The 26,881-nt window shown below is 44.7% G+C and overlaps 1 protein-coding gene across 10 annotated transcripts; it reads right to left on the bottom strand.

Moving 5' to 3' along the window:
• Positions 1-1,367: 1,367 nt before the first annotated feature.
• MELK (maternal embryonic leucine zipper kinase) lies at positions 1,368-23,028 on the bottom strand. Of its 10 annotated transcripts, none has more exons than XM_075078260.1 (18): positions 22,953-23,028; positions 22,532-22,633; positions 22,164-22,249; positions 21,571-21,687; positions 20,887-21,030; positions 19,917-19,985; positions 18,670-18,762; positions 17,397-17,495; positions 14,250-14,318; positions 13,620-13,718; positions 12,535-12,621; positions 11,105-11,233; positions 8,495-8,641; positions 7,551-7,776; positions 5,804-5,897; positions 5,195-5,363; positions 2,956-3,059; positions 1,368-1,790 (listed from the first exon to the last, which is right to left on the bottom strand). In XM_075078260.1, exons 2-18 carry the CDS (start codon positions 22,593-22,595, stop codon positions 1,613-1,615), a joined length of 1,974 nt encoding a protein of 657 aa, XP_074934361.1. In that variant the 5' UTR covers positions 22,596-22,633; positions 22,953-23,028; the 3' UTR covers positions 1,368-1,612. The 10 variants fall into 10 exon arrangements, with proteins under 10 accessions (XP_074934361.1, XP_074934362.1, XP_074934363.1 ...); XM_075078261.1 differs by having other exon boundaries at positions 22,922-22,957; XM_075078262.1 differs by lacking the exon at positions 22,953-23,028 and adding an exon at positions 22,702-22,869.
• Between the last annotated feature and the right edge of the window lie 3,853 nt (positions 23,029-26,881).

Raw genomic sequence — 26,881 nt, forward strand, 5'->3', positions numbered from 1 at the left:
GGTGGGTGCCCCAAGCACCAGCACAGCCCCTCTGTCCCCACAGCACCCCTGCCCAGACCTCGGCCCTCCGACCCTCCACGGGTCTCCTACTCGCCCACCGGTCCAGCTTCACGTTTGCCAGTGAACACACTCCCACACGTGGTTTGGGGAGGACACAGGCACTCGCCCCCCCAGCAGCAGGCACCAGGCGGCGGGACGTGACCCCTGCGCATTGCCCCGTCAGGTGGCACGCTCCCACTGACCCCCTACAACGCCCCGGACCCTCGGGCTTCCAGCCTCGCCCGTTGCAAAGTCCTGGTTTGCTGCAGTCTCTCAAGAGCCCACCCACTGCTGCGACTGACGATGTTCGTTTGTTGTCTTTGTCTGCCAGGTTTGCACCCTGTTATTTGTTATTTCTGACTTCCCCCTTTTCCTTAGTATCCCATTTGACAAGGTCTTCAATCAGATAACCTTTCCACAATGAACTTTACCACATTCATGCCACCTTGTCTATTATTGTGACTCACCAGGTCTGGTTCTCGTTACTGCCTCTCTTACCATGTCAGTCATCTTTGTGTCGTTACACATTCTTGTTCATCTTGTCCCTTTTTCCGTATTATCACCTTCTGCACCTAAAATGTTCTTGACCAGAAGCCCTTAAAGGAGCAGCAGCTCTATCCTTTCGTATATCCCTGCAAACTTTTCTACCTTTTCTTGAAAAGCACTAAAAACATCCCTATTCCTTTCCCTGTCTGATGTAACGAGGCTTAACTATCCACCTACCCAACCCTTCCATGCATGACCCTCGGGCTTTACTTAAGGGGCAATAATGTGGGGTTTGCACACAGCATATGCCACAGCTGCCTTCATGTACCGCTAATTTTATTTCTAGTGCTCAAGATGTGCACCCGGCACTGCTAAAGGTGTCACTCTGAACTCCTTGTAGACAGTCAGGTTTACAAATGCCTTCTCTTTTCAAAACAGTTCAAAGGTGCTATTGTTCTTCACACAGCAATCTGATCATCGCTTAACACAGGAGCGTCAGAAAGAACATACACTTGTTAAGCATCACCGAGGCTTTGTAATGAGATACAGTAATGTTTTATATGGGATCATAGTTTAAATCCTAGCACTCTTGACTTCACATTTATTGAAGACAGTCCTATTTTGTACAACATTAAGCATATAGTGTAACTCTGGGAACCACAGCTGTGACTTAGTTAATGATCTCAATAAATCCTACTTAAGCAGAGACAAGAAGAGAATTATGCAAATCACTATTTCTGTACCACATGTACTTGATAACTGAAGACATACCAAAATAAGCTTCAGCGTACAAACACCAATGATTTTTTCACCCATGTATGTGAAAAATATGCAAGAAGGGGGACAGCTTACAGAATTTTATTTCAGAAGAACTGCAGAACATTTATTACAAAGCTTTATATTAAAGGAAACATACAGAAGGCATATGTACAAAGAGGGACGGTTAAGAACCTGAGAAAGACTACAGATTCTTCAAATGCAGCTGTGAATGAAACAAAGAATTGCTTTTCTGAACAGACCTTTCTAGAACATTGTGATTAAAGCCTCCGTACCAAGCTGCTGCTTTATCAGCACATGCATCAGCCAGTCACAGCTGGCAGCTAGACAAGATATCTTCCATCAGTCTCTTGTAGACCCAGGCATCACCCCTAAGCCGCTGTCGCCGGATACCCACTACTTCAGTCTTACTGAGTTGACACACTTCTAACTCAAACTCCATAGTTACTTTGCCAAAATCTGACAGCATTTGACATTTCAGGGTATAACTGTACAAAAAAGGAAAAACAGAATAATCATTGAGCTATTCAATGTTAGTTTTGCAGCGTAATTTTGAATTAGTAAAAGTGCTTTACAGAAATTATCCCGCTGCTGTTCAGAATATTGGGAAACAACCCAGAATTTGATGAACTCGGACCTTTGAATACTTTAGTCCCAGAACGCCATCGTTGTGCCCAAGTATCTACATGTAGCACCAATGTCCTACCCGGCCAGAGGAACCGCTGCTAGCCACAGACCCCGCGTCTCAGAGTGCAGAGCTGGAAGGACAGAGATGTTCCTGCATTCTTCCTAAACAAGACTACTCTCCTCCTGCAGAGACACCCCTGAGAGGCCGGTTACAGCTCAGCTGGTGTGAAAAGTAGCAAAACTGAATGTGAAGTTTAAATCGCTACAATGGGAGAAGGTGCTTCTGTGCAGTTCAGTATCCTTCCAGACTCTGAGCCTGAAAACGCATCTGAGATTGAAGCATACACTTACATTCTACAATACCTATCATTTAAATATTCAACTTAGAAAATGCGTATTCATAAGCGAGCACAACAGTTCTATCATGCATTGGGAAATGAGGAAACAAACATTAAGCTTTGATCAGAACTAGGAACCAAATCTTACTCTCAGAACCTTAAGTCTAGTTAGTAAATCCTACAAATTTAAATAGAAACCCTACAAATTAAAATAATCCACACAAAGGTGTGTGGATTCTGTGCAGCTTTTAAAATATACTGATCTCTTGCCTAAATGCCCATGTCTTTTAACTGCCAAGAATGAGGGTTAAAAGGTATTCACATTATCTCCCAAAAGTGTCTGATTTGGTCATGTGGCTGTACCCTAACAAACCTTTTGTATTTACAATTTCTCACGAGAGAGGCAGAATTCACATCGGCCTCTAAGAGCTACCTCACTGTTATCTGTGCATAGATTTGCCTAGTTCACACCTCTTCAAAGAGCTCTATCAGAGCTCACTTAACACTGTTTTGCATTCTGTGGACAAGTTTTATTGCACACATTCATTTAGTGCTCTGTACGCTTTCTATAAAATTGTGTTTTACAGTGTGGGCTGAGAAAGTAAGTTTAAATACTTCACTTTATCAAGGATTGGAGCACTGACTATTTAGACAAATACAAGTTGAAGTCATCAGACTTTCCACTTACCCCTTCTGAACATATTCCACATGCTTCTTTGAAAGAACACTGATTATTTCATTCAGCAGTTCGTCTGGATTCAGTAGCTGAGTGGTGGTAACATTACAGTGTGCCTAAAAGTAGTCAGATCATTAAAAAAAAAAGAAAAACCTTTCTCCTAAAACTGAGGACATTATGAAAAGTTTTCAGAAAAGCTGCTGAACACATCATCATAGCGACAAATGCTTCAACTTCCCAATATTATCATAATTAAGGCATTGCAGTAGCAGCAGGAACACTAAACAACTGCTGGACAATTAGTGTCCAGGCATGTCCAAACCATGATCTATCATAAAATCCAAAGTAGCTGTGGTGGGCCAGGGCAGCACGGAGGCTATTAGAAGTTTTGTCAGTAGCTAGAGGCAATACCTGGAGAGGACTACAGGAGACAGCCACCGGACTGCGCTCAGAGCACCCAACCGCACACTCCGCAGCTGGGACATCGGCTGCTGTGTGTTGCCTAGCTGAGACTGAGCGCTTCCAGTATCCAGGAACATGCTTTAGTTCTGGAAATGCCTCATGGTGCCACGCGTCACCGTGTTTAAAGAAAAAAAGGTAACTTACTACTTGAAAGTTTACTCTTATGGGGGTTTATTTCACTCGTCCAAGAGGTGACTTCTTGAACAGCGTTCAGACACCCATATGTAATGAGAGAAAGTATAAGCCAGCTGTAATATGCCACAAATGCTCTATCCAGCTTCTGGAGTCACAGAAGCAAATGAAAGAAGACAGGATCATAAAATAGCTTGACAAATGAACATAGGTTGAGGATGCAAAGTCAAAGACTGCTTCTTACAGTTCTTGTTCAGCCTAAAACATAGGCAACTCGCTGCCATAACCGCTGTAACACTGAAATAAGGTTGGGTCTTCCCCTATTGTACTCCAGTGTCCCTAGACATCCATCAACAATTTTTCATATACTATGGACAAGGGAAGCCAATGCAGAAGGATAAAAGCTTTTAGAGACAGAAGATCTAGCTTTTGTTCCCAACTGCTCAGGTTCCTGAATCATGGGCACACTCTGGACTCCTGCCTGATGAGTTGCTCAGGTTCATAGCCCAACATATGTCCTGAACTTGTCAGAGGCAAGGTGCCAGTCTTACAAGTGCCTCTTGGAAAAGATTCCAACTGGAATACAGTAGCTGATTTCCATTTACACAGGCTGCAAAACAAAGTGGTCCTTTTACTGATAGACAGTCCTTACTGTACAGTGGGTGTCCTAACAGCTGCAGCTCCAGGAGCCAGTCACAGCTGAAGGTGTACATCACTTATTTCTATGGACCTGTTTATGCCTCAGTGACAGTCTTGCCTCTCATGTTAATCATGTTTTTCAAACATGTAATCTACAGATGCAAGTATAAATTCTTCCCTGTATAACTTCAAGTATATTAGTTACTTTTGAGTGATGTACACGTTTCTGTTCCCTACACTAGTCTTATGCTAACGCCATTTGATGTGTATTCTACAAAGTTAATATTAACCTCATGAGTCAACTCTGGTAGGAACAAATTATTAATGTAATTTTGAAGTGCTCTGTCCAGTGCCCTATCTGAGGAACTGCTTTTTCTACGACTATGTAAAGAAGGGTAAATAGCCAACTGGCTCAGACATAAAAACTTTAAAACAGTGACATAAAAACTTTAAAACAGTGACATAAAAACTTTAAAACAGTGACATAAAAACTTTAAAAATCAAAATTATGCTGACAGTGTCAGAAATTCTTTCATAAGGTGTAGTTATTTAGGCTTTAAGTTTAGACGTCAAGAGAACCTGGGATTAAAGACTATCTTGGAACAGACATATCACTCCTGGACAACAGAAATCTAAACCAGGAATGTTCTTAACTTATTTTCTTAGTGGGAGAACTATCATTATCTCTATACAAATAGCATTATTAAAAGTATTCAGCTAGGGTTCCTTTAAAGCCTTCCTACTTCCCTCCCATTTGGTTTAGGTGGGATATAAAAAGCAATGGACGAACTCCTCCCTTGATCTGTTGATGACTTGCCTGAGCCCAGAAAAACACGATATCTCTGGATGAAAACTGGGACATTGCCATGTCAACAGAGATGCCATAAGATCTGCAGTAAAGTGCAGCTGAATGCAGGCAAGTCTGATCACAGAAGTTTTCACAAGACCAGCTCTAGAGGTATTGGATGTTTTCAATAATTATGGTTCTTTTCATGTAAGATTTTTCCAGCAGCCATACCTTAAGTTTCCTTGGACGATCTCTAGCATGTCGTTTCCTTTTGCTTGGTGTAAGCATTGTGATCACTTTATCAAGGCCTTTTTCAAGACTTCCAAATATTTTGGCTTTTCTCTTCTTTTGGCTGCTGTCCACATGAGCTAGGTTGAGATCTAACTCCACTGAATGACACCTGTTACATGACCAAAGTAGTAATTTTTCCTCAGTGTTAGAAATCAGTTGTTTCAGATATGTCACTAAAATATAACCAGACCTGACAGAATGAAGAAAACCAAAGGAAGCACAGTGTATTATGAGTTTCTGTTTGAAAGTCAGTTGCGATTTAAATCCAGAGGTGTATATAGAAAGCGTAGCCCTCTGGGGAACTGGAACAAGAAGGAACTTGCATTATGGAAAATAGAAATATATTCTGAAGATAATTGAGTTACATAGTTTTAAAACTTTTCTCTGCCTTCAGCCTTTTCTAGCAAACATAGAAAGAGGTTTTAGGAAGGGTTTTACCAAGAAAATGGAAATAACAGCTTGCTGTTGTAACAAGGCTTCCTAGGCAGTACATGGATTAAGGTAGCCCTGCTCTAAATCAGAAGTGTACACAAATAACTGGACATTTACCTTCTTTCGGGAAGAACCTTGGCTGCTGTCAATTCATCTGTGTGTGTTGGGTTTGTTGGTTTCTTAATTGGGGTGACTGCAGTGAACTGGCTCTCTGAAAGAAAGCATCCAAGCCAAAGTAGGTATGTTTTTGCATAAAGGATTTTCTTTTCTTCGGCAAGAATTTATCATGATTAATTATTTATTTCTAAAACCAGCCCCCTTTTCTGTCTCAGGCCTGTGTCTTCAGAATGATAAAATATGTTTTTAATATAAAAACAATACTACCCCTATGCTACAAAGAAAACTGTGACTGATTTCCCCAGAGTTCTGCAAGTCAAGCCTTGGAGCAGCCAATGCAGTTCAATATTAGAAATTTGGAATGGAAGAGGATTAGAATTGCTTTCTTGCTCTGCCACTGGTCCTGGAATAAATACTGACCTGTGTCAAATAGTTGAGTTCTTCACCAAGGCATTTCCCTTATATGAAGGGTGTGAGTTTATATAGCCACGTTTAATAATACACACTGCATAACAGCCTAAAAAGTGCTACTGCCCACACATTGACAGAGTTCTGTAGAGCGTGGCTTTGAATACGTAGAAGCAAACACCAAGTGAAACAGTCAGCAAATAAGTTGTTACAATTAAACCCCACCTCAATGTTCAAAGTTTCAGCTCTGTACAGAATTGCACCTGGCCCCAGAAAGCGATGATCTCAATTTCCAATGCACATTTCCACTTTTCTATCACTAAGAAAGTATTAATACTACCTTTCCTGAATCACAGACCTTTCAGTGAAACAAAGAATTAGCTCTTAATTGTTTAATGCTCAGAAATACCTCACTAAAGTGAGCTGAAACAGTGTTTCTGCATTTCCCATTTCAGAAGGAGTACCTGCTTGGCTTTTCAAACTTTCCATGAAGTCAAGCTTCACAAGTTACCACATACAATCTTAAGACAAAAGTCAAACTCATAAACAACTAGTCTTTGTAGTGCACTTCCTCAAATCCTTTACGAAGGACATCACTGAAAAGCAGTGTGTCCATTGAATCAGCCTGCAAAGACTTACTGTTTCTGAACAGTGTTCCTTAGCACCCAGAAGTGTCTCCTATCGTAAGTCCTTGGCATTTGAAGGACAGAGTTGGTGTTGGACCTGTAAACGCTAAAACCTTTACGTTGATGGTTGAATGGAAAGGTAATGTACATACAGGATCCATCGTTTTTTAAAAAAAATGGACTAGACAAGCTGAGAACTGAAATTTCTGGTAACTCAAAATCTGACATAATTTAGACAGAGTTCTGTGGCCTAGCACATGACTGAGATCTAAACATAGTTAATGGAAGTATTTTCACTGCCACACTGGACTGTTACTGTGAAATACTGATAATATGATGAAAATGCTGATGCATGAGAAACCCAAAAGTTTTGTGTTCTCAACCTTCATGGAAAAGTGGAACCTGATACAAGTTCTAGGAACACAGCACTTGGCTTTGAGTCAGAGTGTGCCAAAAGACATGCACGTATGATCCTGTAAGCAGCAATGACTTCTGTAATTACATACAAGTAGTGTGCCCTGATGTATGGTTAAGCCTCCTGCAGCACCTTACCAGATGCACTAGAAGAACCAGGCTGGTGAATATGGAAAAAAAAGTTAAGTCTTCCAGAAAAAGGTGTGTTGGATTAACAACTACTGTGTTCTTATTTTGATTTACAATAATTCCTAAGCAAAATTCATGTTCTGACTTTTCATTAGTTACATTCACCTTACCTTCGAAGGCAGGCGCCTGAAAGGCCGTGGTTTGTACTTGCGTCTCAACGTGACTCTTTGCAAAGGGAATCTTTGGAGCAGGAAGCGCAAAAGGCATTTCATTTCTTAAAGCTGACGCTGTATCAACATTCTCTTTGTTTTCATGCTTCTTTGGTGCCACTTTTCTTGTCACTGGAGTTGACAGTGTGAATTCAGTAGCATTCAGTTGAGCATCATGCCTTGAATGCTACGAGATGTAACAAAAAAAAAAAAAAAGACATTCTTTGTTGTATTCTGATACATCCAGTAATGTTACAGACAAGGAAATTCTAAAATTGAAGCAGCTTAAAAATACCATAGAATGCTTGGCTATTGAGCAAAATAGTTAAAAACTCTTCAATACCTCTGATTCCCTCTATAACTTGCTAATAAGCATCTCAAGTAATTTGCTATTTTTTTATCTGCTCTTCTAAATTCCTCAGCTTGCACATTTAAGACTATTCCTCACCAGCTCATCTAAACACAGCTAAGAGTTTTCATTTAATTTGACTGTGAAATTTTAATAGCTGCATTAGATTTGCTTGTCCAATACAGACAGGCTAAACCTTCACAGACTAGTCCAGCTATAGCCTAGCTCTGAGATCTTGTTTGTTCTACCCTGTTGTTTTCCTGTCAGTTTTTAAATGTTCCTTTCCTCATTCCCTATACGCTGGTTTTTTTGAAAATGTCAAAGCTCGAGTTCTCATACAATGAATCACAACGTATAAATAGACGAAGCCACTATTTATGTTCAGGTATATTTTTAAAAATGTCTTTACTCACTTTGTAACTCCCCTTGGCCAGGGTGCACCAAACATTTAAACATGTAATAAGTTTCATGTACAATGAGAATAAGATTTTTTTTCTTTAATTGAAATTGTATATCTTTTGTTTTTTAAAGTAATTAGTAATTATTCTCCAAACACCTGCTTTGTTCTGCGATTATTCAGAATAAATTCTTCTAATGGAGATTCTTCAAACACTGAAGCTGCATCAGAAAACTCCATCAATCCAAATGCATGTGGCACTTCACTGCAGTCTGGAAGGTCTTCATACGTTGTGGTTTCTTCAGACTGAAAAGAAAGATTGAGTTGAGATTCCACTGCACTACTAAAAGGAAGATTTCATCAGCAAAGTGTCATTAAAATCTAAATCTTATTTCTTTTTAAAGTTCCTAATTATGGTTAACAGCTAATGGAAGTTCCCATGCTGGTGACCTAAGTTTTACAATACAGCTTTAATATCGCCACTGTGGATTTGTCATTTTCATAAAAAGCAGATGTGAAATTATTCTCAAAACACCATTGCCAAGTCACCTTTCATGACCTGTGTAAAGAAGAGAAGCAACTCAAAAAATACCTGCCTTTGATTTCAAGACTTGGACCACAAGCTCTTTTTACCACAAGCCAAATAATAAGCTGGAAAGAACGCAGTGAAGTCTGGAAGGGGGCTGGATAAAGGTAAACATATTACAACCAAAACATAAGATTATGGAATGTGCAACAGTACTTGAACTAGCATTCAGAAACCTTCATCGAATTGCTAGCCCTGAGAAGCTGTAATTTATTAAATCACAGTATTCATAGCTTCAGCCAAGATTGCTAACCCTCATGGCTCACACCACATACAATCAGATGTATATCACAGTAACCTCAGTTTCTAACACCTTCTGTCATTTTCAGGAACCTCTTCCCAAGGATTAGTTTCATACCACTTCAGTGAAATTGCATACAATTACTTTAAATTATCAGTTCTCAGATGGAATAGATATCATTCTAGGAAGATATGTTCTACTGGCAGGTAAGTTTCTTTTAGCCTGTGATCAAGGATCAGACCTCTTATTACTACTGGAATAGAAACCAAGCTTCCCTGCATTCTACCAGACCTAATAGGATGACTTATTAAAAAGACCTTACCAGAGGGCTGCTAGCTATAGCCAAGAAGCCAACAGCCTGATATTGTAGTTGAAATCATATTCCATTACAATACGAATGCCTTAACAGCATTCCTTGGCTTTCGTGTTTCAGAAGAGATTCATGCCATGGTGACTTCTTTTGAATATCCTTCCATGTTAAATTGCTTCAAATAAGGCAGCACAACACACAAGCTTGTGACACCAGATTCAGAAGCTGGCTAAGGTAAAGGTTCCATTTCCTTGGTTGTCTTCACAGTATACCAGCTCTAACTAGAGAACTTTACTAGTTGGGTATTTCAGCAAATTCAGTTGATATTCACTCACAGTACCTACATGCAGGTAAGCTAAATATGTCCCAAGTGCTGTAGAAGAACTAAAGAATTGATGTGTAGACATGATTTTCGGAGTCACCCGTGAAAGCATGATGCACGTTTAGTAGCATTACCCAGCTCAATTTACCTAGGACACTAGAGATGAAGTAACTTCACAGCACCAGCACCACTGAACCTAGAGAACCTTCACCTTAAAATCATCTGAGTGTAGAAGACTAACCCACCATGATCATGGAAATCACACTATGCATATTCAGCAACACTTATGATTCATGATGTTATGGAGCACTGGTAGTCTTAGAAGTCTCATCTGCATTTCAGAGCAGTTGTATGAGTGAACTGAAGTGATTTACATGCAACTGAATCAGATACATAAGGAATATTTATTCTGAGTGCTTGTCTCTATGCAGAGACTAGCACATTCAGATAGCTAGTTAACAATATTACACAGGTGTCACTGTTCGAGGGGGAATGGCTAATAGAAAGTCTGCAATTTTACTGAATATTGAGTTTGTCAAACAGACAAGTATCACTGACATCACATATAACTGTGTATTATATATGATACTGCAAGCAATTTAGCAACTTTAGACAAGTTCTGAAGCGTCCTGTTTGCACTTCGCTACCAAACCACAGAAACAGAAATTACCGTAAGATATACAAAACCGCTTGAGAATCCAATTCATCAGGAAAACATCAGCAACATGTTTCCTTTACTCAAAACAAACATAATCCTCTCTGGGATCGTGTTCTAAAAGGAAAAGGATGAGGAAGGGAGGGGTCTCTCCCCTCTGACCATCAGCTCATGCAGTGTCCATATCATCTCAAAGTAGGCTGCCCAGACGACATGCCAGGATGTTTCAGAAGACTTTCCTTACTAAGCCATGCTAAACGCAACTAGCAAGGTACAAAAATATTGAAAGACTAATGTAAAAGAGTGCAGTAATAAGGTAGACATCACGGGAAAATCTGGAACGGTTATGTAGGACAGACAATGGGCAATTTTAGTCCATTTCCCTGAACAACCAAGGGGACATTCTGCGTGATACTTATAATGCACCATGTCCTCCCAGACAGTTATTCAAGTAATGTCAATTCGTAGAAGCAGCCCAGCTTGCTAAAACATGCTAATGAGGAGACTGAACTGTTTAATGACCAAGACTTTGGCTGACTGCACACATGCTCTCTTACTGATGTTTGGGGCCCCAGTTTCTTTTCCCAGGCAGAGCTTTGTTAATGCAGAGCAGCATTTTTACCAGTATGTTGTCCTGTCAAATTCTAAAACTTACCTCAAGGTCTGCTGATTGTGCTGTATGGGCATGCCCTGTTAGACTTGCAACCTCTAAGCACACACGCTCACCACGAGCCTTCTTGGATTGAAGCAAGAGGTATGTTGCTGACAGTTGGTCATATTTCCACTAGGGGGGAAAAAACCCAAAAGGGTATTTTAATCTCCTCCTTGTAAACACTGTAAGTACAAAGCAAGCTCAGCCTCCTGAAAATCTCTGCATTTCTGCAAGTTTTTCTGCCTGATGTGCACCCCTAACATTTGACCACCTAAGTGTGTTTCAGACTTCAATTGATTCACACTATATGTCTGAGAACAAGAAACTGATACTGGGGCCAGAACGTATCTCCTGAAGTGAATGGCAAAGCTATTAATACAGTTTAGCCAATATTTCAACCAGAGACTCAGTTTTTTGGAATTCTCCCTCTCCATTCTTCCCCTGTGAGTGGCACCAACTTCTTGCATAATTTTCAGCAACGCTGCTTGTGTGAGGAACACGAATACAATGTCTGACACGTTTGCAGCATAGTACAATTAGTTTGAATTAGTTACAAAGGATTAGAAGTCCTCCTCCAATAAAGCGCTATGCAAATGCCACCAACCTATTTGGGAGGACTTTTCCCTGTGTAGACAGATTATTTCCTACAACAGAAGAACAAGTATTAACTCCAAAAATCCATCTGAAGTATCACACACATTTTAAAAGTCTGTTTCTTCTACATTTATGTGGGAACCCTGACAGTTTTTCCAAAGCAAAGAACTATGTCACTGGTACCATGTACAAAGAAGAAAACATTCAATTTCAAGGGAGAATTTTGAGATTTAGGTTAAAGCTTGAGAAGGCATCATGTTTAAAGTCTCTTCTGCAGCTTGCAATGTCATTATTAGCATTGACACAGTTCTTCTAGAAGTAGTCAGTTCGCCTTTTGTCATTTGTATTCGTAAGTGACTAAACATATTCACTTTTTAAAAAAACTGTGAATAGTAACTCCCCAAAATATATTTTATAGTCTGGGTGATGCTCTGATATTTTTCTCTTACTCTTCCCCTCCCCACCGCCTTACTTATTGAACCATTTCAAAGCAAAAAATTAATGCAGCAAATGGCACCTGTTGTTCAACTATAAATTTCTGCAAATCTATTTTGACTTTAAGAGATTCACGATTTTACCATGGTGGGAAATAACAGTAAAGTTTAGGAAACATCGTGAGCAAATTAGAGGAAAAGGGGAAAAAAAAAAACACAAATTTGAACTTCAGAACTATAGTTATAAGCTACATCTAGGTTCTGGAGTTCTGCAGGGCCTCCTTAATTCTGACAAGTATTCAAAATTTCATACTTAATAAGCAAGCATGACTCTGTTAATACAGTAAGTTTATTTACTGTATTACTGTGTTTAATTATTGTAAGTTACTGATACATACTTCTTACCTCTGATATTAATTCTGATATACTCTCCCTGCTCTTTTTATGAAACACAGAAAGCTCTGTTATGCAGTCTTCATCAAGATGTCCCAACTGCAAGAACATAACGGATATTGAAACATGAGGTTTTCAAGTTGCCTCATAATTCATATCTGACTGAAACCATCGTGAAACCCAGTGGGCTGAGCCAATAATCAACCATGATTTTAGACCTTGTATTTTCAGTTAGCATCATAGCTAAATATTGCAGAGAACAGGCTGAAAAAAATAATACAAGTTCAACAACTCCACAGTCTGGCCCCGCCTTGGTGAGAGGCTGTGAATTCAAACAGGAAAGCCTGATAGCAGATGAGATTTTTACTAGAAGAGAAGCTACACTTTCATCTCTTCTTAAATATTCAAAGCTATCAGACATGCACATCTTTTCTAGAGCCAGTTAGAACTGATGCTGCGAACACAGTAAAGCTCTTCTTTTTCTAGAGAAACAGTGGCATCCGGTGGCTAAAGGGAGGCATTCCCTGCAAATATGCATGAACTACTCAGTACTTACTACTGCCAGCTAGATTATTTTATTTTTTTCCTCTCCATGCTACCTTAGTCTCTCACACAAGTAAAACAAGTGATAGAGAGACACGACAGACATACTTTCAGCATGGTCAAATTTTTATTCAAGCTAGCAGTTTTCAGCAAGGACTGAGGACTAGATGCAAGATAAACCATAATTACATCTAACGTGCTCTCAAGAACATTTGTGGTTTTCATCTGAAACAAAGTATTGACCAAGCAGCCTGGAGAATCAGCTGGTCATTCATATGTGAAAATACTTCATATTTTGATGAGGAGTCAGTTATTTTGCAAATCAAGATGAATCAGCAGCAGAATACAATGAAAACACACTTGAAATTTCACCTCAAAAGAAATCAAGAGAAAGTAATAACATTTTGACAGCAAGAAGGAATCAGAAAGGAGCCATGGCCATCTCAAAGTTCATCTTTGGAGAAATGCCTTCACACCCCCACGCTGTGAGGACGGTAGTAAGCCAGTAAAGATTACATTAAATACTTTAGTATTCATCTGACAAATGTACTTACCGGGTATTTACTTTGCCACTGAACAGCATCAGAATAACCTTGCATGAGCCAAGGGTGACTTAATAGGTGTTTAACTGTAATCCGCTTCTTTGGGTCCACCTAGCGGGCAATAAAAGCCAAGGTAATACTTAAATCGTGGAGAACTGTAGAAACAATTTTTCTTCTACTCAGAATTTTACGGTAGTTAGAAGCTCAAATGGCAACCCAAACTGTTTCACAGCTTCCCCAAAAGGAAGGTCAAGCACGTAGGCTGTGAAGACTAGTTATAGAACCTACAGTTACAATAAATGTTCCAGGAACATTTAGCATTTCCTAGATTGCGTAGATGTAGCCCAAATGCACGTTCAGTACATTTAGCTTAATTTATAAAACAGTTCTTATTTGTATAGCACAATTAAGAACAATCAAATGCAGGCTGCTTGAAGACTCATTTAAACTTTGATCGATTATTTCTATACCAAATCATTCTTCTCAAAGGATTTTCAGCAGAAGGCAATATTAATCTTTTCTTTAAAAATCTGTAAGAATTAAACTTCTTGTTTAAACACTGAATATTTTTAAAGTATTTCTTGAGGTAATGTTTTGACTTATGCAACAGTAATCTGTAGACCTATCGAATGTAAGCAATACCTGCAGCATTTGGTTAAGTAGTCGAGTACTGCAAGGAGATAGCCACTTTGGAATACTGTATTTTCCTCTCTGCAGGAAAAAAAAAGAGGATTTAGAAAGAACCTTGAACAGCTAGCTCAAAAGGGACTCCTGAATACTTGGATGAAAGTGGCATTTGTATTTGGTCAAAAAGGAAGAACAGCAGGCACATGCAAACTTAGCTTTAAGAATGGCTTGAACAAATTTAAGAGTGGTACTAAAGCCCAGCTGCGTTAGTAAGGAAAATGCTGTTTGAGTTATCAGCTGCAGTTTTCACCCACTCAGCTTGTGTGACATTTCCACCTCAGTCCCCTTCTGCAGCTAACCTGCTGCTTATTTATTGCATTGTTTCATCATATCAACTCAATACTGACATTTTAGAAGTGCAAACATGTTGGAGCATGAACAAATATTAGGCATTTTGAAATGTGAATATTCATTGAAATCACTACTTTTCAGACACTAAAATTAAACCATCCTCAACATTTAGCTATTTTTTAATAGGTTACATCTAATGCTACAGTTTCAATTTCTACTCATACTGCAGACAGGAAAAAGGTTGCAGATCTGATAGCTAAGTTCCTTTCAAATGATTTACTAGGGTTTCTTAAATTCTTGATCAGAAGATTGAAAATAGCTTTCAGACTGGAGGTACAACAAAAATAGCTAAAAACCAAACCAAATTCACCATCAAGGATCATTTACTTCTCAATGAAAATAGAGAAAAAATAAATTTAAAAAAAATTCAGTAAACAGCCATTATGAAACAACATAACTATCAATTTGTCAAGGCAATTTTATTTCTACAGATGACAAAATAACCAAACAGTTTGTATTATACGCAACATACATTCCTAAGCAGAGCATGTATTGCTTTGACATCACAGAATTTAAGTTACAGCTTTACAGACACTACTAATGAGCTATGTATAAGCAGTTTGTAGGCTGTTTCACAACATACCTTCAGTCTGAAACTAAGCCAAGTCAAGCAGCACGTGTAATCTGCATTCTGTTTTTAATTTATTGCTACAGAACATGTGACAAGGAAAAACAAAATTAGCACCTACTTGACTAAGGGCAATGCTGGAATGTAAATAGCTTGCAATAATTACCAGATCCATAAGATCACACCAGAAATCAGGTTTTTTACTGAAGTTACATCACATGCTTGATTTTTCATTAAAACTTAAAGGCTTTTAAAAAAGTATTACCAAATGAAGAGATGTGGAACATTCCAGGGAAAAAAACATTGAATGTAAGTCTTACAATCCTAATGAGATTCAAGCAGTAGATTATTATGTTGACTTGAAACAATAGTTCTGAGTTGAGATAACTATAAATTTCAGGATCTATAACGTGTAAAATTAAATCCCACAACAATGCATAAGTGTCCTCATTGCAAGCAATTTTCCATTCACAACCAGATAAAATTAAAACATACTCAAGAGTGGAAAGAGCAAGCCTGCACTGTAACACCTGTGACTTTATTGGGTTTTGCCTGTGCCTGGACTGAGTTTTAAAACTTGGTCCTCTCACTTCACTTTAACAAGTTTCTCTGGCCAACATTCTGTTGGTGTAAACAACTCAGCTCCCAGTTCCTGTGCACGTTAGTCACCTATACCTGTGCAGAAATCATCTTTGATAACCTTAAGATCTCCACTCCACATCTAAGCTCTCTGGTCACGTTTCAATTATTGACCAGGTTAAGAGGATGAATACCTGCAGCAGTTAGCTCATTTACCGGCTTCTGCTTCTTGGCGTAATGACCAGCATAAAGGATTTTCCGTCATCCTACTAAAGTATGCTTGTAAATGGACAAGTTCTCAACACATACTGACCTAATGGGTAGACAATGCAGTTCGCACCGCAAGCAGAGAGGCAGAGGTAGCTCAAGTCTGATCGACGACCGAGTTGATTCCCCTTTAGAGTGATTTTACTGAGAAAGCGCAAGTGCTTCCGAACGTGCTCTGGACGACGTTTTTAGTCATACAGTTTAGCTTTAGGTAGCCCTGTGCGGAGCACGGAGTTGGACTCCATGATCCTCACGGGCCCCTTCCAGCTTGACATATTCTATGATTATGCAAGCAGGAAAGTCACATAATTTGAATGGTGACTCCCCTGAGTATCAGCACCTTTACACGATTTCTTTGCCTCAGTTAGCCATGGCTTTTTTTTTTTCTTTTTTTTTTTTTTTTTTTCTTTCTTTACAGCTCAGACTGGGCTTCCTACAGGTCTTCTGTCAAGGTACTCAAGTCCGCTCCAATTCCAGCCTAAAAAGCCATGCCACTTGCTGAACTAATCCTGCACTCCGCAGAGCTCTGATTGTTACGCATCCCAAAACCATTTCTTTTGTAGATTGGCTGTCAGTTGCCCCGGGCCAGAGTAGTCCTTGAACGCTCTTGAGGCATTTTCGGGGTTTTTTTGGGGGGTATATGAGACTCTTAAGTGAGAGAAGGAGAAAGAGGCAGAGGAAGCCAGAGGCCTTAGCCCCCATAGCTCCTCCTCACCCACTCACTTACTGGAAGCTTTATCAACCTAAATTTCATGCCAGCTTAGAAGTGGTTGGTAGAGGCGTGCGTATGACGTGGAACAGCAGCTGTTCAGCTGCATCAGCAGGAGTTTGCAGGGAAAGAGAACCAATGCCTGAATTCTGTTACCTGCTATTTATTCAACTTCTGTTGATTGTGGTGTCTTACGCTTCCTCCTCATTTTGGAGGAGGAAAGCGTAACAGCAGATGCAGGATCCTGCTTTTCCTAGACATGAGAACAGCTGACACTTAAGAACATTACTTTTGGCAAATCAAACGACATCGTTGCAATTCTATTCCATGCAATACAAGGAGAAGCCAGATGAATCCAGCCCACCAGCAAGAAAATGCGTCTCCTGAAACTCAGTTTCCTATCCTATTACAGGACCAAGCTAGAGTACTGCTAAGGCTGATCAAAGGTGGAAGCAAAACCGCAAAATACCGATAGGAAAAGTAGCAAAGCGTTAACAAAAGTCAGCAGATGATAGCACCTTTTCCCCCTAGGCACAGCTCAACGGGTTCCACCAGGAGAAAAGCAAAGGCCTCGCACAACGCTTATCAATGCCTTTTCCTAGTGTGTTCTAGGACCGTCAATACCTACCGTTATCTTCCTGTAGATAGTCATGACATTGTCATCATCAAAGGGGAGAAAGCCACACAGTAGAGCATACAGCAGTACTCCCATGCTCCAAATATCTGCCTAAAAAATCAGAATGGGAGTTCACAAACCTGATCTAAAAGGCCTTAGAGACAGGTAACATTGTTCCCCTTTAGCAAACTCTGCCTACAACTCATGAAAAGTAGGCTCCATAATGCAGGACAGAACCCGCATATCCCAAGAGAAAGCCCACAACCCAAATTCAATTTTCAATTCCCACAAGCTGGGGCACCACTAGATCCAATATCCTCTCCTTAGGTCACCAAATTGCTGAATTCCTTCAACCTACATGGATTACACTGGCAAAAATTACTTCAGAGATACCACACGGGATTTAGTACACTAACATGTTACTGATTACAACAGCTATCAGCACAGTTACAATCAGCTTTAAAGCCCTGCTGCTGCTTCTCTATTTGCAGAGGCACGACAAGGTACACATGCCTCACACTGCCTCACACTGTAATTGCCACTTGGACCGCAAAGAAAAAGGAGGCTGGAAAAGGCCTGGACTTCATGGAAACTAAAACAACCAACCAAAAAACGCAAGCAAGAGTTAGAGGCCAAGGAGAGTGGTGCAAAGGTACGTCAGAAGAAAAAAGACTGACTCCGTCCAACAGCACAGCAATTTAGGAGGTCTGAGGGGATTGCAATTACAGCGCTTTGGATGGATTCACAAAGGTAAGTAGCAGGTCCTCATGTTCTAGACGTGGAATCCAAGCTGGGCAACCTCCACATTTTTTCTTCTCTCAAATTGTACTACACTGCGCCGTACAAAGAGAGCAAGTTTTCAGGCACGAATTTCAAGCTAAAGACAGGCCTGGTAAAGCATCCAAGATACTGAGACTGCACAAAAAATTTGCAACAAGAGTTGGATAATTAACAGAACAAATCCTTGCTTGAACGTGCAGTAGGAGGAAGGACTTTCGGTGACTCTTTTGTAGGGCACTAAAATACGCAGCACCAAACGGAGATGATAGGGAAGGGTTGGTCGGGACGAACTAGCCAGCTCCACGGTACGTGGCCAAGAGCACCACGTGCTATTCCAGGCTGTGACCGTTGAGGCTAGTCACATGGCTTCTGAGAACCACCTAGGCAATGTTATCCAGCGGTACCCGAGAGAGAAACCAGATACGTGAGCGTATCTGAACCGCACCGCTTCAAACAAATGGGGGGCGGTGCGGGGGGAGCCCTAACCTAAAACTGTGCCACGTACCTCTGAGCCAAGATATGCCTTGCCCTGAATCAGCTCCGGTGCTGCATAAGCCGGGCTTCCGCAGCACGTGCTCAGATGGTAATCAAGGCCACCCTGGAATAACAGAGAAAACTGAACACAGAGAAGCATTGGCTTTAACACAGCTTAAGTCTCCTAGCAACGACATATTAGAGGCATCGGAGGCTTCATTTTCCTCTGCTGTGCGTCTACATTCTTATACTTTGCCTTGGATTAATACATGGCCTCTCTAGGCAAAAATTGTCTAAGACCACGAGTATCCCATAAACGTTCGGATCCCAAGCTGCTCATTCACCTACCACCCAAGCAGCCTTTTCCACAGCTCCTCCTCTGATAAGAAGACTTCCCTCTGCAACTGCAAAGAGAAGAGAGGCGGCACTTGCGAAGAAGTGGTGCAAGAGCTACTGGGCATGAGGCTAGCTGGTTATTTATACCAGTATTTAATGCAATAACTTGATGAAGAACCACTAAAAATACTTCCCTGTTAAAACCATGTTACTGCTTTGCCTGGGCTTTGTTCTAGGCAGATCAGAATAAGACGACGTTACAGCACCAAGATGATGATGGTCTAATAGTCTCGATGGCTTGCCCGATGCCCGAGTTTTACCTGAGGCAGCTAAAACGATCCGAGGACAAGTAACTGTCCTTGGGTCAGTAAGACCTGCCCATTAAACTGTTTCCTAACAGCACCCACCTCACGTGTTAAGCTGACAAATGGCTTTAAAGGTCTCCTAGAAACCAATTTTAAACTCAGAAAACAACTTGCTACAATCACGTGGAACCAGAGGATTCGTAACCATAACCGGAATAAACTACTTGATTCAGTCCACAATCTCCACATACACACAAATCTTCTGAAAAGAGACAGACACCATTAAAACTTATTAGGGAAAAATGCACACCAACAGAAGCTTAATATACTGGGCCTTTATAGATGGCAGCAGGTGCTACACATGCAAGGTGATCTCTGCCTCAGATTAGGATAAAAGGTGAAGCGTAAGAGGAGAAAACGATCTAACAGTCTGGTCATAACATGCCGTTAACTGCTCTCTCCCACAGTTAAGGCCCCACCACGTAATTAGCGATTGGATGAAAACTGTGCAAACAGCTTGAGTTTAGGGTCTTTGGGCAAGTCTCTGCACTGCAATCGGAAGTCAAACATGGCTTTTTCTCACGTGTGTGCAGTAGCTGACTTAGCTCTGCTCTGAGAAAGCGACTGATACTCTCACCTTTGGCTTTGCACAAAGTCCAAAGTCTATCAGCTTCAAATTATGTTCCTCATCAATCAGCAGATTTTCCTGGTAAAAGAGAAAGCGGTAATGAAAGCTTCTACAACCCAAGTATCCAAGGCACCGTGTCTTCTTTCACCTTGTTTCTTCCTGCCATTAGCAGCTAGAATTTACCTAAAGCTCTCCTCTGCAGATTTTGACCGGCTGCTAGTGAACATATCCCGTATTCCAGATGGGGAACACTAGCTCCCATCTGCTGAGAAGGGCCTGGTGGGGAGAGGGGGAGTGACAGACAGCAAGCTGGACACAAGGCAGCGGTCTGCTCTGGCAGAACAGGCGGCCAGCTATACCACGGACACAGGAAAAGGAGCACAGTCAGGCTATTGGGAGAAGGCACTCTAGTCCTCTGTTCAGCCCAGCTAGAAGAGTGCATCTAGCCTCTGCCCCCCAAGCACAGGAAAGACATCAAACTGAAGTAAGCTGAGTGGATGGCCAGGAGTCTGCTTGGGGGGCTGGAGCGCTTGCTCAGTGAGGAGAGGCTGAGGGAAAGGCAGTTCCTTCAGCCCGGAGACGAGAAAGCTTCAGTGGAGTCCTTTGGGGGTGAAAACAGGACAGTCTGCACAACGGAATAGCACCATAGAGACTGTCTCCAGGTACAAGCCGGCACAAAGGGAATAGGAAAAATGCCTAAGCAACATTGGAAGTCAGACCCGTGTCTCTGCTCCATTCCCAGCTGGAGCGTGTTGTTCTGCTTCTCCTTCAGGGGAGGGTCCTTCCTCAGATATAGCCGCATCCAGCTCAGCTGAGGAGCACAGTAGCAAGTAGAAATAACGCTCTTTCAGAAGAAGACAGGTCAAGAGCTCTAAGCACAGGACAACGGCAAAGACGTAACTTGCTCTGGCTCCTCATGGAGAAACAGAAGTGGGTGTGCGTTATTACTTATGCAAATCTGACCCCTGCTCAGGCTTACCGGTTTGAGATCCCTGTGGGCATATCCCCGACTGTGAACGTAAGCAACTGCTGAAACAATCTGCCGAAAAAATACACGAGCTTCCTCTTCCGAAAGGCGGTCCTTAGAAATTACATAATCAAGCAGCTCTCCTCCAGGACAGTACTGCGTGAAGACAGGAAAAAGAGAACACCTTCAGAATGCAGTAACGAAATCCGAACAACCAGAGCACTGGACAGTTACCAGAGGACACTCTTCCATCCCTCCCGCTTTATCACAGTAGCACCCAAGCGCCCCACGCCAGCACTGCGGCAGACCAAACGAGCCGAGACAAACAGGCTGACTCTTGCCTGACGCCTCGCAACGGCCACATCACACTAACATCACAGGCGGTACAGATGGCCCAGGAGGTGACAACCACGCAGGAGGTCCGGGGTCCCGCCTATCCTGCTGATGCTATTTTAGAATAACTGAAGCGCAACGTAGGAATTAAAGTCATTTCACTTCCTGTAAGCAGTGACGAGTGGCTTTTACAAGTAGACAGAAAACAGAACACACTAGCAGCTTCACTATTAAAGTGAAGCGTCTTGAACGCGCTCATCATTGGGAAGGCTTTTTACAAATTGTTTCATTTGAACTCTCTTATCATCCACCGCTACAGCTAAAACCAGGAACCTTCGCCATGGCAGAAACGCCGTTTCTTACCTCTAAGACCATGAATATTTTCTTGGCTGTCTCTATCACGTGATACAACTGGCAAATATGCTGGTGACATAAGTTCTTCATGGCCTCAATTTCTATCTTCACACGAGGCAAGTCATCCTAAAAAACCGCAACAGCAAGGTATGAAATTGCCGACTACCTGGACAGCCCGGACGTCACAGCAAGCGTCAGACTATTGGGAGACACACAATTTCACAGCACGGAGATGACAGCATACAATTCAGCTGCTCAGATTTAATCCAGCAACAGCTCTGCTGTTACTGCCCTACAGTTCTGGCACACCAAGCAGCAAAACCCAGAGGGGCAGGTGTAAAATAGTTAGCATCCTCACCAGCATTCTGTTTCAATTACTGTAATCATCTTTAGCTTCCTCAATTTTACAGCCAGAGAAGGTTGCCCTCTCCACAACAGAGCACAAGATTTGTGGTCTTCTATTAACACTCATCCAAGTCTACAGCATCAGTCAATAACCAACGGGACAAGCAGGCGGCACTGACGTGTCGGGCCACTCTGTTCTCGAGAACGCACAGGAACAGCAGAAGACGATACCGACTGTTAAGTATCTTTTGGCTTACCCCTAGAGCAAGTTTATCCATGATTTTTATTGCAACTTTTTCACCGGTGAGAAGATGTTCCGCAAGTTTTACCTTTGCAAACCCACCTAGAATTCAAAAAACAGACACTTAAAACTCAGAGCGATGTCACGCTTTCTGGCCTACAGTCTCAGTTACGCTGGAGTCCGTAGCGCACACAGCGCGCAGCATCTTCGCTAGAGGGAGAAGCGATCGCTGCTACCGACCTCCACTCACAGCGTTCTGTCCCCTGAGAGACACACTTGAAACGCGGCCTGTAGATTCTGGGGTAACAGTGAGTCTGCGCTCAGGTAAGTACTCCAGCGGTTAGGCAGATCGCACGCACCTGTGTGCGTTCAGATTAAGCCTACCTGTCCCAATTGTTTCACGCAATTCGTAGTACTTGAGGATTTCCTCATAGCCACCTGCAGCCATTCTGAGAGGAAGAGGGACCTCGCTATTCCGCTCCGCGCCTGCAAGGACAAGGCGTAGCCACCGTTTGTGCTTTTCCGCTCCAGCAGGCTCGTCGGAAGGGAAGTACCTTTGCTGCAGCTCCGCACCGGGGCTGCGGGGAAGGGGGGCGCGATCGCGGGGGGGCGCTCCCGGGGAGGGCACTCGGGGGGGCGGAACGGCGCCAACGACGGAGGAGAAGGCGGCACCCACGGAGACGGGAGGAATGGAGTGGGGGAGGACCCGGCAACTACACCCGAGGGAGGGGGAGAGAGAGACAGACACAACCGCCTCCAAACCCTGATACCCACTTCACCCCTCACCGCCCCGCGCGGCCGTTACCGTTCAAATGCCCGCGCCGCGCGCCCGCTACCGCCCGGGACGCCCGAGGGGCCAATCACCGCGCAGGACGCCAGGGGAAGAGGCGGGCCCGCGCCATGCCTGCCGGGAGGGAGGTCGGGCGGGGCTGGGGGACAGCGCGCCGCCATGGCGGGAGGGTCTCCGCCGCCATCTCGCTGCCGACGGGGGCGGCGGAGGCCGTGCCCGGTCCCGACAGAGAACCTCGCCCCGTCCTACCGGCGGCGGGGGCTGGGGCGCGACCTGCGCCACACGCAAGATTTCCGCTCGCCCGAGGAGCCCGCGCTCGCGCCGCGGCGGGCTCGGCTTCCCTCCCGCGGGGCCGCCCCCTGCGGCCGCCCGGCCCGAGTCCCGCTGCCCCGGGCGCAGCGGGGCGGCTGAGGAAAGCAACAGAAAGGCAGGGTTTGCTCTGTTAAGGCTGGGAGCGACGGTCTGCCTTTGCTGCGGCCAGCCCTTGCCCTGCCAGGCCTTTCACCTTGCCGTGTACCAGACGTCTCGGCCTGAAGCCACTGGCAAAAACAGACCAAAAAAAAAAATCCCCCCAACCCAAAAAGAAACCAAGTAAAACCCGATTGGTGAAATGTCTTCTTTCTGTAAAGTATCTCTCCTTTGGAATCCTCCCACACAGATTAAATCTTCCCTGAATAAGACAACCTACATTTCAGTTCAGGTCTTGCCTGAAGGAAAAAAAGGAAGGAGGACGCATCTGGGAGGGAGAATGGAAGCCATTCCTTTTGGGCAAGGCAAACTCTGTTTTACTTTCCCTGGAGGTGTCTCTTGCAGACGGGGTGTCCTATTCACCAGCCAATGAACCCATTATGAAAACCACTTATTAATTTCACTCCTGTATTTTCAGCCTTTCCAATGTGACTACTGCACAATCAAGATGCTGAATGGGAGAGGCAAACGTAGCTCCTCACTGGTACCAACTGAAGCAAGGCAGGATGCCTTTGTGCTGAGGGTTAACCCTGGTAGGCTGCAAAGCTCCACACCTGCCAAGCAAGCGCACATCATATTCCTAGCCTTAACAGAAACACCGAAACACAGCAGTGAAAGGGATGAGACCACGTTGCCCTGAGCTTCTGGCACTGAGTATTTGCTAAATTCTGATAAAACTGAGGGTCGTAGTCATTGTAAAAATAACTGAAAATGGAAGCATCTGAAGCGGACAAGAAGGTCCAGGAATACTGGCAGAGCAGCTGGGCCTGCAGCGGCAATGGAAGAGTTGTGGGCAATTGCTAGCCTGTTGACAGTCACCAGCTCTGCTTGCCATTCCTTCTAGAGACGGTGTTTTCGGGTCAATCGGCTTTCTCTGAACTACAAATCAGGAGTACTCACGGCATCTAGATGCATTCTCCCTGGCCTGACCCTGCGGGGTCCCTTCCCTCTGCCCCTGAGGGTCTGTCACGATCCACTGTTGGCTTGAACAGTTTGGCAGCAGTTAAACGCCCTTGGTTTCCAACCGACCTCTCATAATTCTGGGATGTTGGGGGTGGCTGGGCCTAATTTCTGGGTAACTCCGATGTGTTAACGTGACTAGGTTCCTTTTACATTCTCGGAAACAGAATTAAGACTCAAACCGGAGTCAAGTGCCAAGGCACTTTATTTGGCCAAAAAGAGATATGCGAGCGAAAAGCAAAAAAAGAGGGGAAAAGAGGGTGAAAAAGTGAACAGGAGGGTGGGAGGGAGTGGGACTGCTGCGACAGCTGTCACCACGGATCTGCGGCAGTCTGTCCGGTCCAGGGAGTGGGGGGGCGGGTGGTGTCCGGGCGTCTGATGCATCTTTGAAGCCGGTGAAGGGGGGTCGTTCCAGAACGCTCCTCCATCGTCTCTGCCGGTTTCCCCTTTTTGTAAGGTTGCTCTCTTGCATAGTCGATAACTGTCCTGCATACCCACGCTTCCCCTTCAGCGGTGGGGCACATGCCCAGTACCGTCACTAGAGGGTGCTTGAGACTTCTGGAGGCTCCGAGCCCCACCCGCCATATGTTGCCAGTCAGCCTTGAGACCGGCCCTACGCACGGAGAGTATGTGCTCCGAGATAACGGGGCGCGCATTCCTGCCGCGTCGGCCTTGGTGATTAAACTGTTCTGCTCAGCTGCCGTAGCGATCAGGCTGCGGTAGAGAAACTTGCCCACAAACAATGTAGAGACAAGATTCTAGTCCCTGACAGAGTCCCACTCCCATCCCCCTGGGTGTCCGAGTCCCGGGCGGTGGGCAGTGAGAGGCGTGTGACAGCGAGAGGCGGCTGTCATGGTGGGCCACGTGCATGGCTGACTATGGCTCCATTTAGTGTGGGGGCCTCTGGCCCTGCCCGCTCCCCCACTGGTGGGGCCCGCTCTCCACCCCTCCCAGCTCCGCGTGCATGCCCTGGGGAGGAACTGCCACTCTGGTCAGCAGGGGGTGGAGAAGCAATGGGGTCTGACATGGCCGATCTCCTACCTCGGCATGGATGCTGGGCTTGGCCAGGGCCTGGGCAGGGCCCCCCCCGGCCTCCAGAGATCCCCAGGGCCTCTCAAAGCCCTCTCAGGGACATGTGCGGGCCAAGCAGCCCTCCCAGAGAGCCCCAGGGGCTCTCCTGGGCCTTGCAGGGCCCCATGGAAGGCGCTCCAGGGCCACTGCAGGGCCCAGGGAGCAGTATGGCTACCTGGGGCTCCACGTTGGGTGCAGCAGAGCCCCCCCAGCTGTCTGGGGAAGAGCAAAGCTCCACAGCACCATGTGGGGCCCCTCCTGGTGCCCTTGTGGGGGCCTGGGGGACAGAAGGGCTTCCCAAGGGGTGCAAGCAGGACCCGACGCGTCCCCTATAGCTGTCTGAGGAGTGGAAGCTCTCCCCAGGGGTGCATGGTGGGCCTGGCAGGGTTCCCCTGGGGCCTGGCGGGCAGCAGGGCTCCAGAGGACCTTGTGCAGGGCCTGGCCCAGTAGGTAGCCTATGGCAGTGTGGGACAGGAAAGAGGGACTCAAAGAGCACAGGAAGTTCCACACTTATCAACGGCCGGGAGACACAGGCAGGCCAGCTGTGCAAAGGCCTCTGCTTCCAGGCTGCACGATGCCCGTTTCCTTCCTGGGCCACATTCCAAAGCGTTCCTCTCGCTGCCCTGCCACAGCACCTGGCTGCTTCTTGAGGCTTCCCGGCCAGCGAACACACTGGAGCCATGGGCCACGGCCCAGTCGTGCCCCTCCCCATGAAATGGGAGCACGGCAGAAGCTGCTGGCGAGGGGACAGGTCCAGCTGCTCAGGTGGTGCCAGTGTGCAGAGCACACAGGGATCAACGCTGCACCCCACTCCAGCAGCACAGGCAGCTGGCCCCCAGGGCAGGTGCCCTCCGGAGCCGGTAGCACAGTGCTTGCAGGCGGAATCTGGAGGGAGGCTCTGGTGCTGCAGCGCCCAGGATCAGCAGGGTTTGAGATGCCAGGGAAGCGACCGAGAGGCTGCGGTCAATCACCGTGCCTTGAAGGGCTGGGACAGAAAGGACCAGCCGAGGTCAGAGCGCAGATCTGCAGGGACCTGGGAGCCCCTCTGGTCAGGGCCACCCCTGCCCCCGCAGCTCTTCGTGGAGCTAGGAAGGAGGGAGGCAGGGGTGCTGGCATGAGCTGGAAGGTGCTGGCCACTGAGGCCCCACGTGTCCCTGAAACCTCTCCCTGCTCTGCCCACATGGGCTCCTCACCCACGCAGGGAGCAGCGCCCTCCATGGCCAGGGCAGGGATTGGAGCTGCCTACCCAGGGTCTTCACTCCTCCCCACCCGCCCCTGCAGACACCCCACTGCCCTCACTCACCCTCGTAGATGACCTGGAGCTTCTCCTGGCACCCATCCCTCAGCTGCTGTCCAGCGATACCTAGGTACACATAGCCTGTCACAAATCCTACTGGCCTTCCCAGACCAGCAGCCTCGCTCCCCTCACCAGCCCCACAGGCCTG

Source organism: Phalacrocorax aristotelis, chromosome Z (genome assembly GCF_949628215.1).
Source record: "Phalacrocorax aristotelis chromosome Z, bGulAri2.1, whole genome shotgun sequence".
NCBI lineage: Eukaryota > Metazoa > Chordata > Aves > Suliformes > Phalacrocoracidae > Phalacrocorax > Phalacrocorax aristotelis.

What these genes read in the sequence shown, in the direction of transcription:
- MELK (XM_075078260.1), bottom strand. Translation starts at nt 22,595, where the DNA reads ATGGCTGCAGGTGGCTATGAGGAAATCCTCAAGTACTACGAATTGCGT. An exon ending in ATAATCGCAGAACAAAGCAG is followed by an intron (nt 7,777 to 8,494) that starts GTGTTTGGAGAA and finishes TACATCTCGTAG; the next exon opens with CATTCAAGGCATGATGCTCA. An exon ending in GTGGAATATGTTCAGAAGGG is followed by an intron (nt 1,791 to 2,955) that starts GTAAGTGGAAAG and finishes TTTTTTGTACAG; the next exon opens with TTATACCCTGAAATGTCAAA.